Below are 14,444 nucleotides of genomic sequence, written 5' to 3'. Positions count from 1 at the left end.
TTATGTGTGGTCCAAGACAATTTTTCTTCCAACGTGACCCAGGGAAGCCAAAAGATTGAACACCCCTGACTATGGGGCCAAGGCCATTTGCCTAGCAGTCCAGCGGACAGGGGATTTTTTTGGTGGAAAGGTAAAGATGAGGAGCTGCCTTTGGGTTTTGGGAAACAGAAATCCACTCATATTAACTTATAGGCACCTTGCAGAACCCAAGAGCCAGAAGTGTGCCGTGACCTCAGGATTGATGGCTGGGGACTGGGCAGGAACACAGGCCCGGGTCAGCTGCTTCCTCCCTTCTGCCCCGGCTTCTCCCTGGGGTCCACCTCGTCCTTTCCCCTCCAGTGGGCTTTCATTGCCTCTGGGTAGCAGGGCAAAGATGCCTCCAAACACTTCCTAAGATCTAATATCTCTGACCTGCAATTCTAACTCCCCAGGAGGGAGTCTGATGTGTTCCCTTCTGGGCATACCGCTATGGCCAGGGAGTAAAGTTGTCTCATCTCAGAGAAGGGGGAATGTAAGCTGGATAGACCCCCAGAGGTCATGCAGGAGTGTCCTGTGTTGGGAACAGGCCCCCAAAATCTGGCCATAAACTGGCCCCAAAACTGGCCATAAACAAAATCTCCGCAGCACTGTGACATGTTCGTGATGGCCATGACGCCCATGCTGGAAGGTTGTGGGTTTACCGAAATGAGGGCAAGGAACACCTGGCCCACCCAGGGCGGAAAACCACTTAAAGTCCTTCTTAAACCGCAAACAATAGCATGAGTGATCTGTGCATTAAGGACATGCTCCTGCTGCAGATAACTAGCCCAACCCATCCTTTTATTTCTGCCCATCCCTTTGTTTCCCATAAGGAATACTTTTAGTTAATCTATAATCTATAGAAGCAATGCTTATCACTGGCTTGCTGTTAATAAATACGTGGGTAAATCTCTGTTTGAGGCTCTCAGCTCTGAAGGCTGTGAGACCCCTGGTTTCCCACTCCACACCTCTATATTTCTGTGTGTGTGTCTTTAATTCCTCTAGCGCTGCTGGGTTAGGGTCTCTCCAACCGAGTTGGTCTTGGCAGTCCTGGAGAGGTATGGTCAGAACCCAAGTTCTGGGGAGATGGTGCTGAGAGTTTTGCATTTTCACTTCTCACTCTGCCCTTTTAAGTAATACATAGGCTTCCACATTTATAATTCTGTGGAGTTATTAAATCCAGAAATAAAGCTTTACTCTTTTAAGCTCTGCATTGTAAAAGCAGAAGTTAAAGACCAGGCAAAGGAAAGCTCACCAGCCAGGCTGAGGGGTCCACAGGGCCTGCAGAGGCCACAGCTGCCAACAGGAGCTAAGGCCACAGGACAGACCCTGCTCTCCAGCCGGAGAAATAGAAAAGTTCTCCTGGACCACAGACCACACTAAACTGCAAAGGCAGACACAGAGAGGCTGGGTGGCAGGCCCTGAAGAGACCTATCCTGAAGGCCCTGAGAAATACCAGGACAGTCTCAGCAGCTCTCAAAATGGGCATGCTTTCCTCTAAACCAGGTAGAGGAGTGGGGAGCAGTGGAAGGGGATGCCCCCAGGAGCCTCGGGGAAGGGGTGCCTGTTCAAGGAGAGATGAGAAGAGGCCCAGAAAATCTGAGACTGGAGGAGGAGGAAAAGGAGGGCTTGGTTTCTGTTTAGCTCAGAGCCCATCCCAGAGGAAACATTGACAGCTGAATCAACAACTTCTTCCTGTCCATCTCTGCCCTGTCCCTCTCCACCATCCAGGGCGCTCACAACACTGGCTCAGCTTCCTTGATTAAAATGAACAAGACAAACACTTTGGATTCGCTGGCAGGCAGATACTAAGACCAGCATTGGAGAAGAGAGGATATTGAGAACAAGGAGGGGAGCTTAGGAAGTAAAGCAGGAAACCCTGAGGCCCAGTGTGGCGGAGAGGGGAGCCCTCTCAATACTGCCTTGGGGGAGCCCTCTCAATACTGCCTTGTGATGGAGAAGCAACATCTGGACCTAAGACCTAGCAGACAGCTGCCTCCACCACAGCAGCCCCTCCTGGTTCTTAGTGCCCTTCCCACATCCCCATCCTTGGGTGTTTACTGTACCACCCAATGGCTAGGCACTGGGGCATATGTGGGACTTCTCTTTGGGCTTTTAACCCCTCTCTCCTCTACTAGGCCCTTTGCCTTCCACTGACTTTTGTTCAACAAAATCAGAGGTCACAACCTATTTCTGCCAAGTGATGGGTTGTGGAGGGTCTGATGGGGGTCTGAGGCTACTTGTGGATGATAGGATTTAGCTACCGGTGCTGTCTCCTGGAGCAGCAGATAATTTAGTTTAATGAATTTGGACAGTTCACTGGATCTGCCCACACAGTTCTACTCACCTTCCATAATGCTTCCAAAATAGCACTAGCTGTTGCACAGGAGCCAAAAAGAAGGAAGAGAAAAGTAATAAACGACAAGGCCCCAGAGATTTCTGCCCTTTCAGAAAAGCCTGAATGAACTTTTCCACAGAAATTGTAAGCCAAAAAAAGAGATGCTTTTTTTCTTTCTCATGGAGGAGGAATCAGGCAAAGATAGATGCCACAAAGACAAGCACACACATGCAACGCGGAAGAACCTGGTTACCTGATTTTCATGGAAGTAATAAGGCGTTAAGAATGTACTTCAAATACATATTCCTTGACGTCACTTATACACACGGAGTCTCAGGTTATGCTCTCATCAAGGGCATCAGAGCCGCTCCTGGTGTTTGGTGCTCTAACAAGGTAACTCCAGAGACACGGCCTGACCCTACAGCCTCCTATCACACACTCATACAACCACACAAGCTAGCAGACAAGCTCCCCTGCCACATGCAGGCACATATACACATACACATACACATACACAGTCACACTAGGGAGCAGACAAGCACCTCTGCCACACACAGGCACCTCCCACCCCCAACACACACACACACACAGTCACGCTAGGGAGCAGACAAGCTCCCCTTCCACATGGGGCACCCACAGTCCCCACGCTGCTCTGCCAGCCCTGTGGCCCAGACCCCATTCTCCAGGCCTGTGCTCAGAATGCCCTTCCCCCTCAACCCCTCCCTGTGCACCACGTGTGCCGCAGCCAGCTGTTCTGTGGGCAGACCCTTCCGTGGGCTGACAGGTGGTGATTACTGTTGCCAGCCCCACATTAGGAGAGAATTCAATGGGAGAGAGCCCCTGCCCGCCCCGGTCTCCCTATAATAGCGCCTTTGTGAGGTGCTTCACTGTCTTTCTTTCCCCATCCTCATCAACCTACGTCTGGAGCAGCTCTGCCTGAGGAGAAAAGAAAAGAAGACAAAGGGAGGCTCACAGGGCCCTGACTGAGCCACCCCACCTGGGGCGGGAAGGAGGGCTGTGCTTTGGGGAGAAGGCTGTGCCCCCTTCCCGCACTTGGCTAGGGCAAATAACCAAGAGGACCCCCAGGGATGCCTGAGGTGGACTCCTCATGAAAGCAGTGGATCCTGCCCATCAGCCAGCCTTGCCCCTGCGAGCTGAGCATGCAGCAGTGAGGGTGAGGCTGGGGTGGAGGCCTGGTGCAGAAATCAGCAGATTCCTGGAGACTGGAGTCCAAAGCCTGGAGCCTTCCTCTTCCTCTCCCTTCTCCCTTCCCTCTTCCCCACATTACGCTCTGCAATCCAACGCCAGAGGCCAGGGTATGGGCCAGAGAGGGTTAAGTTTCCAGAAGTCCTGACGGGCTTCAGCCAGGTTCAGGGCTGGAGTGGGTAGGTGAGGGTGATGAGAGTGGAGAAAAGGAAAGCAAGAATAGGCTGCAGACCGTGTAAGGCCAACATCTGGGACACGGTCACTGCCCCTCCTCCCTGCACAAACCGCAGACGCTGTGGCAGCAGGAAAATCAGAGCGGTCCAGACCAAGAATGATTGTGCAACCTGGCCCTGCAGGAGCACAACGCTGGAGGTGGGAGTGGAGGTCTGGGGTGCGGGGCAGAGTCCACTTTAGAGGGGAGACTTCAGCTCTTACTAAAAACACAGGCATTCAGGGCTCTGGTTTCCACACTAGAATGCAATGCAACTAACATGCATTTTGTAGTTCAAAATCCTCTGAGAATCGGAACTGGAATCTCTGCCCTGGGCCCCAGTGTCTCACAGCCAGAGGCACGGTGCCACTGAGGTTCTAGGATGGCTGCTGTGGATTGGCTGCTGTGGATGGCGGTGGGTGTGGAAGGAGGCCTTTCGTCCAGCCTCCTAAAGTGGCGGGATTCTGCCACTTCCCCCAGGCGCCTCACAGTAAACTCTTCCTCAGCAAAGGGAGCCCCGCCAAGTCTTTAATATGGCTCAAGGAGTGGGGATGGGTTGGGAGGGAGAAAATGGATGGTCGGGGGAAGTTTGATCTGAGGGCTACCCCAAACAAACACAGGAGAGGAGCAGTGGATTTTCCTTTTAATGCAAAATGTTGCAATACAAAACAATGTGGAGAAAGTCCTGTTCCTCAGGACACTGAAGGGAGGAGTGAGGAAGAGAGGGCAGAGCTGGACGTCTCCTCCTATTTCTCCCTCCCCAAGTCACTCTGAGGGGAAGAACACTGCTGCCTGCTCCCTGGGCCTGCCCGCATACAAGGTTAGAGCCCTAGGTCTGGGCCATCCTTAGCCTGAAATTTGTTGACATGGGGCAGGAGAGCAGGAGGGAACATTGAGGGTTTTGACTCTTTGGGCTCTAAAAGGATTACTCAGGATCTGGAGTTCTGTATGAAACAAAGGAGCTGAAAGAATTTGATTGTCACTGGCTAAAAATATAGAGGATTTGAGCCACAACTGGCCCACATTTGAAGAATGAGGAACAAGAAATTTAGTGGGGATATAATATAAATGTATGGGAGTGAGAAAGATGCAAAAAACAAGGCTAGCTCCTCAAACCTCCTCCTCTTTCTTCCTCATCTCCAGCTTATAGACAATCTGGTAGCCATCATCCCAGGCATAGAGCTGGCGTTCTCGGGGGTTATAGCGGAGGCTGGCATGGGCACCATATCTGCGGGGAAAATAAGGGAGTGCTGCCCGTTCAGGGGTCAGGGTGCCGCTGGCATCAAAGGAGCACTGGATGCGGGCCCGACTGGCAGGACGGGTGTTATAGACGACATAGAGGGTTCCACAGATGACAAAGGCAGCCTCAGCATTCTCTCTGGGGCATGGTGTGTCCCACTGCTGCTCTGTGTCCAGTGTCTGTGGATCTAACTTGGCCAGACACAAGTGCCTGTCATCCTCCCGGGTGGCATAGACAGCCCAAAGACCTTCCTCATCAGCTGCCAGGTCGATGTAGGTGTCTGCTGTCAAGCCGTAGGGGGGGATCAGTCCCTCTGCTGGGAATACTGAGCTGTCCACCACTGTTCGGTTTGCCAGGTGGAATTTGATTAGCTGCAAAGTGTTCTCCATCTCACCACCTCCACCAGGTCTTCCAGGAGGCCTCCGAGCAAAATAAAGAAAGCCACCATATACCAGCTGCCCTGTGCCTACCCAGGGGAAGGGCACCCGGACTCGGGAAGCTTTCCGGGCAGCCATGGCAAGGGTGAAGTCACGCAGCCTTGGGAAGACAAAGGCTGTGTCATTCTGTGTCCCATCTAACACGTAGATCTTCTCTGTTTGCCCCAGTGGATCCTTGGTCCATAGACCAGCCGGGCCACCAAATCGCTTCAGAATCTTCATTGATCTCACTTGAGAGATTGTGTAGCCACAGTCTGATGAGAAAAGCACAGGAAAAGGAAATAGAGACAAGAATTAGATGCCTCCAGCAGGAACTCCCCTAGGGTAGGTGATCTGGAGAATAGTGAGCATTTGCCCAGTGGTTGCCTCCACTCTTAGGGAGAATTGAGAAAGAGCGGGTACCACAGCGGCCTGGATCCCCAGAACCTCTCTTTAATAGACCTGGCATTACAGAGGTTTCCCTAAAACAGATTCCAGAAGACAGAGCCACAATGGACTGGGACAAAGCGAAAAAAAGAGTAAGAAGCAAGGAAGGAAGAATATCGGTTCTGAGAGAGTTAGGGGCCTGCTTTCAGATTATTTACCTGTCACCATATCGTACTTCTCATTCCTTCTTCCCTTGCCTTTGGTCCCAGGGCCTCCAGTCACCTTCTCATCAAACTCTACACAGGGCAGAGCTGGGTTCTGGGTCTCCAGATAGTCTACCTCCCGCTCCAGACGATCCACTCTCCCGGAGATGGTGTCGGCCTCAGTTCTGAGTGCCTCCCGCTCCTTCTCTGCCACCTCCAGCAGTGGCAGCATCTTGTTCTTGAAGTCCCGCAGCTCAGCAGCATGCCGACTACTCTGGTCCTGGCACTGGGCCAGCCGTTCCTGAAGGGATGGGGGATCAGGAGGGAGGCTGCAGGGTTACAACTCCCAGGCAGGGAGAGGCCCAACTCGGGAGTCAGGAATGGGAAAAAAAGAGCAAACTCAGCCAGGCTTCAATATCCCCTTCCACTCCTGCAGAAAAGGAAACCAGATGTGCAGAGGTGCTAAATGTGCAAACAGCCTAGCTGAGATTCACCTAGGCCCCTACCCCGACTCCATGTCCTCCAGCCTGTGTTCTCTGTGAGCAGTGCCACTGAGCCATCTGAGCCTCTAGGCAGGTCTAAGCGCATGAAGGTGTGAAGAGGGCTCTGCTCCCTTAGCAATTATCCTCTCGGACACTAAAATGCTACAGATCTCAACCTGTTAAAAAGACAGGAAGTTATAGATTCCCTGGGAACCTCCAACTTCAACAGAATCATCACCTTCTCTGGAGATGCAGCCCCACAATCTTGGCTCTCGTTTCCACTCTGCCCCCTTATTCTATCTAATCCCAGAGGTAAAACGCAAAAGTCGATTTGCTTTGGAATTGTTCTATGTGGGGTAAGAGGAGGGCTTGTCATTCCGAAGGTCCTTTTATTAAGAGAGAATTTTCTGTAGACTCTAACAGAGCCCTTTCTTGTTATCCCCAGATCCCTAACAAACTGGTTGAACCAATAGCCCTGGAATCCTTCTAGGCTGGGCTAGAAGAGAAAGGGGTCCCTCACCTCTAAAGCAGCTAGTCGGCGTTCCATGTACTCCACAAGGTGGTGCTGCTGTCCTTGGAGGGGTCCCGACCATGACAAAAGGAACAAGATGAGGAGAGGGGTGCTGGGCCCCATGGCAGCCTGGAGAGTGGTGCCAGAGTAGAAGTAACGTACAGTCAGCCTCTTCCCCTCAAGCCCGAGGGTTAGCTTTGGAGGCGGGGTGGGGGCGGTGCCTTCTCTCCTTCTGATCTCTGGGTCTCTCTCACTACTCTGGAATGCTTTCAGTCTCTTTACAACCCCCACCCCCTCCTCTCCGCCAGGATTGATCAAACACAGATGGCCCCATTGCACAGCAGCCAGAAGCCTTAACCACCTCCCGCCTAGGCTGTAGGCTCCTCTGGAGGGGAAAGAGATGGAAACCCGAAGGCAGAGGCCTTCCAGGCAGTCAAGCAGGGAAGCTAGCTGCAGAAAGCAGAGACCCCAGAGAAAACTCAGCAAACGCCATTCCTGTTTTAGGAAAGTTTCACCAGTGCTGACTTAAGAAACTGACATTTTTCATTAATCCTTCCCTTTCCCTGCAATAGAGTGGGTTGTTTTCAGCCTTGTTCAGTAGAAGCTGGGAGCTGGGGAGGTGAGGCTTGAAGGGAGGAAGCAGGAAAAAAATGGCCCAAGTGGTCAAGCCCAACTTATTCTAAAGCTCATTGGCGCCACCTTGTGCTAAGCAGCTGGTGTCATCTCTCACGATTAATACAGAAACTAAGGCTTAGACTTCACCCCATGAGGAAAATATTCCACAAAAGCCAAATATATTGAATTTACAGGGGTTTTCACCACTAAAATGCATATTTCCCCCAAGACTATCCAATTACTACTTTGGGGGCTATGCAAATATCTGATTTAGCCCAAGGAAGAAAATATAACTGAGATTAAAAAAAAAAAAAAAACCAGGTCACTGAGAAGTTAGTAAATTAACTCGATCGTCTGGAAGTTAAGGCTGACAGCAGCGCTGTTTTACATGGCTTTCCTTTGCTTGAAAGAGGCCAGATATAGTCTCTCACCAAAACTGAGGAGTGTTCAGTGAGTTCACACTAATTTACTATACATTCATGTATTGCGGGGGGGCGGAATCTGATATATATATATGTGTTGTTGCAGTCTAGATCAATGTATTCTGACTTCCTTACCACTGGGAGAAAAGACTATTGGTTATTTCTCTTGGTTGTGGTCCAAAAGGGTATTTCTGAGTGTTTCTCATTTCTATATCCCAACTAAGGCTGCAGGAGCCCAAAATGAATTAATGGCCACCATAAGGTAGACTTGGCCTGACACACGAGCCGAAAAAAAAAATCAAATAGAGCATTTACTCAGAGACCTGCAGTCATTAATTGAAACAAACCCCTATTTCTTTATCGGGAGAAATTCTATTCACTTTAGAATCAACAGAATCTGATAAGAGAGGTTCCTTCTGTAAAAAGGACCATGCCTCTAACAGTACAGTTTGAAAGGAGGGGAAAAATAGCAGCTTCCTGTGGTTACTCATCTTTTCATTCTGCTACTGCTATTTGGCAAAATATATGAGGAAACAAAGCTTAATTAGCCGGTCTCAGAAGTCTTCTACCTCTTTCAAAGGGTCAGATCCAGATGATGTGAAGTAAGGACCCTGGACACTGCATTCTTGGGAAGTATTCCCTGCCAAACCCTATTCATTTCCAGTATGGAGATTTGTATGAAGAATGAAATTGTCTCTAGTACTCTACTGATGTTCAAATACAATATGCTTAGCCACTTTCAAAGATGTCATTTATTGATCCCCTTTATATCCTATAACAGAAGTCAAAAACAGCCACATAAGTCAGAAAATTTACCCATTTTATTGATGCATTGCAATTGCTCTACATTTTACCATATTATGTAGAAAATACTGAAAATACAAGCTACTTTGTAAAACCAAAGACAAACATTGAATCCAAAGATAAACTATGTTTTACACAATGGACCCTTTTCCCATAGTTAGTATTAAATTTTAAATATCTATTTCTTTTGTTAAAATGATTATTTTACATACTCCCTAAGTACATCTGCATTACAAACATAGCTCAGTAATTCTCAGAAACTATCTGTTTCTAGAGGCTTGTTGTAAAAGAAAGCGCACAACCAAAAAAAGGGAGAAAGCAAAAGTTTAAATCGCACACAATAACTAGCATATCAAATACATTTAATAAAGTAGGAATTCCATTGCAATATCAAGGATTCAAAGCAGAAATACTAACATTACATATAATGTACATATAATGTACTGCTACATGTAGTGAGATTATTTTTCAAGCTGAATTGAAACCGCACATTATATAAAGTTTAGCAACAAACAACCATGTAGACATGCTGCACCATCTATCAGTTAAAAAAAAAAAAATCAAAATAGGAAGCAGGCTCGGGCCACTCCTGTCACTGAGAGGCAATTTCATTTCCTATCCTAAAACAAACCATCTCAACTAGTGAATTTTTGCATAATAATGCTGAACAAAACACACATTACTGTGCTTGCCTGGCTAAGGGCAGTCAAGCTTAGCCCCTCTAGTGGAGGACAATGGATGAGCAATCACAAAAGCAGGCTCAGAATGGCCAGAACTGTTTGAAATGGAGTTCTTATTCCTGGGGTTGGTATTTCAGCTGAGCACTGAAAATAATATCACCTCCTGGGAGCTATTAAAAACTCTGGAGTGACCAAGTGTCCCTATGAGCCCAGAGTGGCTACACTGAACCCTTCTCCGCTTCTTCTCTCACCCGGAAAGGAAGAAGTTGGAAATGCAAGTTCTGAGAGAGGACTTAAAGCCTTAAGCTGGTTTGAGGTCAGGTCACTGTGACCCAGGCCAGCTGCTCACTAAATTCACCAGGCTTCCTCCCTTCCTGTCAGGGCCAACAGGGCTAACCCCAGGGACAGAATCTAAAGCCACAGTGAGCACATACATACACATTCAGCAGACACAGGTGGATTTTTATGTTGGAAAATCGGAAATGCCAGTTTGCAGACTAAGACTGAAAAATCTCTAGTTTTTAAAGCCACACACTGCTAGGCAAGTGACTAAGGTAACAATACAAGCTCTTGGTATTATCCTTTTCTGTGGAGTTTAGACTCCTATCTTAAGTGGTATCTGCTTATTGGACTGGGGTGCAGGAATGGGATTTGGTTTTCTTTCCTGCATCTCATTTCTTACAAAAACAACAAATCTTGTCCCTTACAGAAAAAAGACAAGGAACAAAAAATTTGTCCTTTAGAAACTAAACCTGTGTTCCAACAAGAAAATCAGAATGTGCTTGGCAAAAAGGAGACACAAAGATCACACATGTTGACCAGAAAACTGTATGACACTAGTGACAGAAATTATACAAACTGCTTGGCTATCTTGACCAATATAGTGCTGAAAACACAACTCAATATAATGATTTTAAAAAATAAAGAAAACACAACATGTTCCTGGTAGGCTGTACTGACTACCTGCCCCATCTTGGAAGCCCTTACTCCTTACAATGAAGAAACTCCAAATACTTTGACAGCTCCTCGGTGTTCCACCTGGTACAGAGCTGGCTGACCAGGCTCCATGAAATCTCCCATCTCCATCCTGCACCTCCTTGACACCATCTCTATCTACATAGAACCAGTCCTAAAATTATATCTCAAATATATCATTTTCAATTCAGATGGAACACACCTGTATTTTAGGATTAATCTTCTTTCCCCAAATCCTTTATGGGCAGGAATGTCCCCATCCCCAGTACCTTCTACTTGACCCAGATCCATGCAGGAGCTGAGAGTACAAGGACAATTTCACAGCTTGAAGGGCCCCAAGACTATACAAGCTGTTAAAAAAGAAACCTCAAAAGCCTCAATGACTCAACAGGCTTTGGTTCCTTCTCTATATTCTTCACCAGCTAAGAAACCTTTCTGTGAGTTCCTTGTCACCAGCGGCACCACAAAACTCCTCATAGTATGGGGACATGGTAAGCAATACAACAGGCTCTTTGGTATAAACACATCTGTTACATGTTTTTTTCAACAAGCAAATATTTTACTAGGAATGTCAACTATGTGCAGGAAGGACTGCCACATGGGAAAAGGAAAAAAAAATTCATTCTAAAAGTGATTGCACATACTTTAAAAGAATGCATATTTAATATTGGCTTGACTCCTCTCACCTGCTTCCTGAATTCTCACAGAAGCAAGGTAGCAACGCACAGTGAGAGAGCCACATGGGGAAAATGCTTCTGTGAGAACTCAGCTGAGAATCCAAAATGGAAAGGGGTAGAGGTGGTGGTAAAGGAGAAAAGCTGCTGTTTTTATTTTTCAATGTTGGCAGGGAAACTGAGAACAATGCATTTACACAATACAGCTACTAATCCTGTTCTGATAAATCCCGGTGAACAACTTAGGGTCCACGGGGGCTTGCTGGTCCATCCTAAGGCAAGCTCACTGTAAACTCTATTAACCACTACATTATCATATAAGGCACTACAATAAGGGAAGGTGGAAGAAAGGGAAGGAAGAGACACACACTGAAAAACTCCTCACCAGACACACCTGTGCAAAACAATTCCAAGGGTCTCCTCTCCTTGCAGGCAATGCCCCTGCTCATTCAGCACTACAGTAATATGCTCTAATATAATTGCAATTAGTTCACATACATTCCAACAAGTATCAGTTCATTTTGGTTTAAATACAATGGAGACATCAATCCATCTCCGGGATAACACTGGAGGATCACATACACACTAAGTACACAATTCAAGTGTAATCACTACACATTTGATTACAAATAACATTTTGGGTTAGCAGGAAAAATTGCTTGTTATATTTTTCTAATCAATATGTACATATTTAATTATGTAAAATATTAAAACACCACCATTACAAAACTTCTAAAATATTTTTAAATTCAGTAATAAATTTTTAAAATATTTTTTGCAATTCCTACATGCACTTATTATATAAGTCTTAATAAGAGAGCATTCAATTTGCTGCTGGCATACAAAGGAAGCTACTTTAAAGTATAAAAGCTATACACAAGAAATGTTCTTATCTGGTTTCAGGTTTTTTTAGCTTTCTCCCCAAACAAATCACATAAAACAGAAGGGAGAGATGAGCAAAACAGAGGTGTATTACTGAAAATTCATACTAATCTTTAGGCAAAGCTCATCAATGCCAGTATCTCATAATAGACAGAGATTTTGCATATAATAAAACCACCACCACCATATAATAATAACCACCTTAATGGCTTTTTCGATAAAAAAATTTAAGCTGAATCAGAGAGAGAAAGACTTTTAAAAAATAATTTAAAAAAGAATTCATGGTGCTTCATTTAAAAAGAATACTTGGTGTTTTCACGCAGATATGGATTCTCTCACATTAAGTTACCAGCAAATGGTGAGCTGCCTTTTAAACACTACTTTATAACAAACACAGGAGCAATTGAGAGTATCTCAATAGTAACATAGAGTAATACGTAACCAGTTTTGCAAAAATAACAATTGCCCATTAAGTATAATATGACATTAAAACAAAACTGAAACTCTGTAAGTTTAAATGTCCAATAAACAAAAGGGAGATTTTGAGGAGAAATGCCTGATAGTAAAAATACAGACTTGTGTAAGCCGCTTTTAAAATAAAATAGGCAAGTCTGAGTTTATAAACAAACAAAAAGTAATGATTTTTCTTTTCTTGTCATCAGATTTCAACTCCTCCTATCAGCATTTTTCCTGACCAGCAATCACAATAACACAAAATGAAATAAAGAGGGGCTTCACCTGTTTTTAAAAGCATTTATAGAAATCAAGTCAGAGAGACAAAATATTTTTCAGAGGGTAACTTCAGAACAATCTCTCTTCCTTGGTAACTGCAGAAGATGGGCATCTGAACTCTTCCAAGTACCAAAATTGCTGTCACAAAAATAAAGAATTTAAAAATAGGGCAAACTTTGGGAAGACTACAACAATGCAGTCAACACTGAGACAGGTTCCCCCAGAGAAAAACCTTCTGCTTCAGTGGGCCCCTGCAGAACAAGTTGCTGGCTAAGAAATTTCAAGAGGGTAAAGGAGGATCTCTCCATAGCCCAATATTAAGAACTCAGGGCCAGGAGAAGGTAGCCATGACTCCTCCTCCCTCATGCTCACCAACTATAAGTAGGAATACTGGCTGATCTTGGTAGGACTCAGCGGGTATCCAGTGTAAATTGTTGAGCCTCGGGAAGACCCAATGTAGGATTGGGTGGCAAACTGGTGTTGGTACTGAGCAGGGGCCACGCTGGCAGAAGTGAGGAGGCTGGGCCCAACACTGACAGGGACCTGGTGCACCAAAGTGCTAGGGTGAGTGGTATAGGCTGCAGCATGCCTTGAGGAACCCTGTGGGGAGAAAAGATGAGCAATGGAGCTGGTTGAGCCCAGTGCAGCAGCAGAAGTCGGGGCAGCATACGTATACAGATGAGCCTGGCTTGGCAGGTGAGCAGGGGCCGGGGCAAGGTGTGGGTGCCCTGTCGAGTGTAGCGGGCTGCCATGCTGGAAGGTGTAGGGGGCTTGGGAGAGAGGGGCCACAAACGCCTGCTGCCTGCGGGGGGCTGGGTTGCTGCTTCTCTCCTGTGAGGTTGGAGCCGCCGATGACTGCTGGTTCTGGAAGAAAGAAGGAAGAAGTGAGGAATCTTGAGGTCACTCCAGCTCAGGGCACCAAAGGCCAAGTTAAGAGCTCAGGTCCTGACTTGTACTGTTTCCGAATGGGTATAGCACATAATCTCCCACACTGGCATTGAATGCTGTCAGAAATCAGCCACCCCTCCCTCTGCCTCTTAGCAAGATAGATCCTAACCTGGCTCAGGTAACAGCATTTTGCTTATAAGTATGACAGGAAGAGGGAGAATCAAGAGATCATAGGGTTCCCCACTCCTGCAAGTTAATAACTGGTGACTCAACTCACCCTATTCTGGCGTCAGTAAATTTGAATTTTTCCTAACCTTTATTTCTTACCATTGCTTTCTTTTGTTTTCGTCCTCTAAGTTCTTCATACCCCTCTTGAAATGTGGAGCCTAAAATACATGCACTAACTCAAACTTACATTTTCACTTGCATGTGCTCTCTCTCACATACCCTCATATTGACACTTTCTCACTACTGGTGGACATCATACAAGCACTCGAATTTTAGCTTCTAAGAGTGAACACAAATAGAATAAAGTAATGAGAGAAGCAGAAGGGTAGGTTGGGGCTGGGGGTGTTCAGAGAGTGGGGAAGTCCCAAATCGCAGACTCCAGCAACAAGTAGGACCTAGAACCAGTTGAATTTGGTGGCCAATGAGCTTTTCACAATCTCTTGACTCAAGTAAACAATGTAAGGATCAGCTTACTTATGGCCTGGGGGATAAAGAGAATCTGGTCTCAAAGCATATGCCTATCACAGACATG

The 14,444-nt window shown here is 46.5% G+C and overlaps 2 protein-coding genes across 11 annotated transcripts in view; both read right to left on the bottom strand.

Annotated features, from left to right (window-relative positions):
• Positions 1–4,399: 4,399 nt before the first annotated feature.
• On the bottom strand, positions 4,400–7,460 carry OLFML3 (olfactomedin like 3). 2 transcript variants are annotated; one of them, XM_514400.7, is made up of 3 exons: positions 7,022–7,460; positions 6,035–6,320; positions 4,400–5,704 (listed from the first exon to the last, which is right to left on the bottom strand). In XM_514400.7, exons 1-3 carry the CDS (start codon positions 7,133–7,135, stop codon positions 4,884–4,886), a joined length of 1,221 nt encoding a protein of 406 aa, XP_514400.2. In that variant the 5' UTR covers positions 7,136–7,460; the 3' UTR covers positions 4,400–4,883. The 2 variants fall into 2 exon arrangements, with proteins under 2 accessions (XP_514400.2, XP_016780764.1); XM_016925275.4 differs by lacking the exon at positions 7,022–7,460 and adding an exon at positions 6,526–6,946.
• Positions 7,461–8,852: 1,392 nt separating this feature from the next.
• HIPK1 (homeodomain interacting protein kinase 1) overlaps positions 8,853–14,444 on the bottom strand; it is a 48,592-nt gene continuing 43,000 nt past the window's right edge. For all 9 annotated transcript variants that reach the window (XM_054669397.2, XM_001151260.8, XM_054669409.2 and 6 more), the window contains one exon: positions 8,853–13,660. In XM_054669397.2, coding sequence (XP_054525372.2) covers positions 13,172–13,660 — 489 coding nt within the window. In that variant the 3' untranslated portion in view covers positions 8,853–13,171. The remainder of the gene's footprint in view (positions 13,661–14,444) is intronic.

The sequence above is a fragment of the Pan troglodytes genome, chromosome 1 (genome assembly GCF_028858775.2).
Source record: "Pan troglodytes isolate AG18354 chromosome 1, NHGRI_mPanTro3-v2.0_pri, whole genome shotgun sequence".
In the NCBI taxonomy this organism is placed as follows: Eukaryota; Metazoa; Chordata; class Mammalia; order Primates; family Hominidae; genus Pan; species Pan troglodytes.
This window is presented reverse-complemented; position numbering and strand designations above follow the sequence as displayed.

Excerpts from the sequence above, each read along its gene's own strand:
- OLFML3 (XM_514400.7), bottom strand. The coding sequence starts at position 7,135 with ATGGGGCCCAGCACCCCTCTCCTCATCTTGTTCCTTTTGTCATGGTCG. Across the intron at positions 6,321-7,021 it reads GCCGACTAGCTGCTTTAGAG|GAACGGCTGGCCCAGTGCCA; the intron begins GTGAGGGACCCC and ends CCATCCCTTCAG. Across the intron at positions 5,705-6,034 it reads GAAGTACGATATGGTGACAG|ACTGTGGCTACACAATCTCT; the intron begins GTAAATAATCTG and ends TTTTCTCATCAG.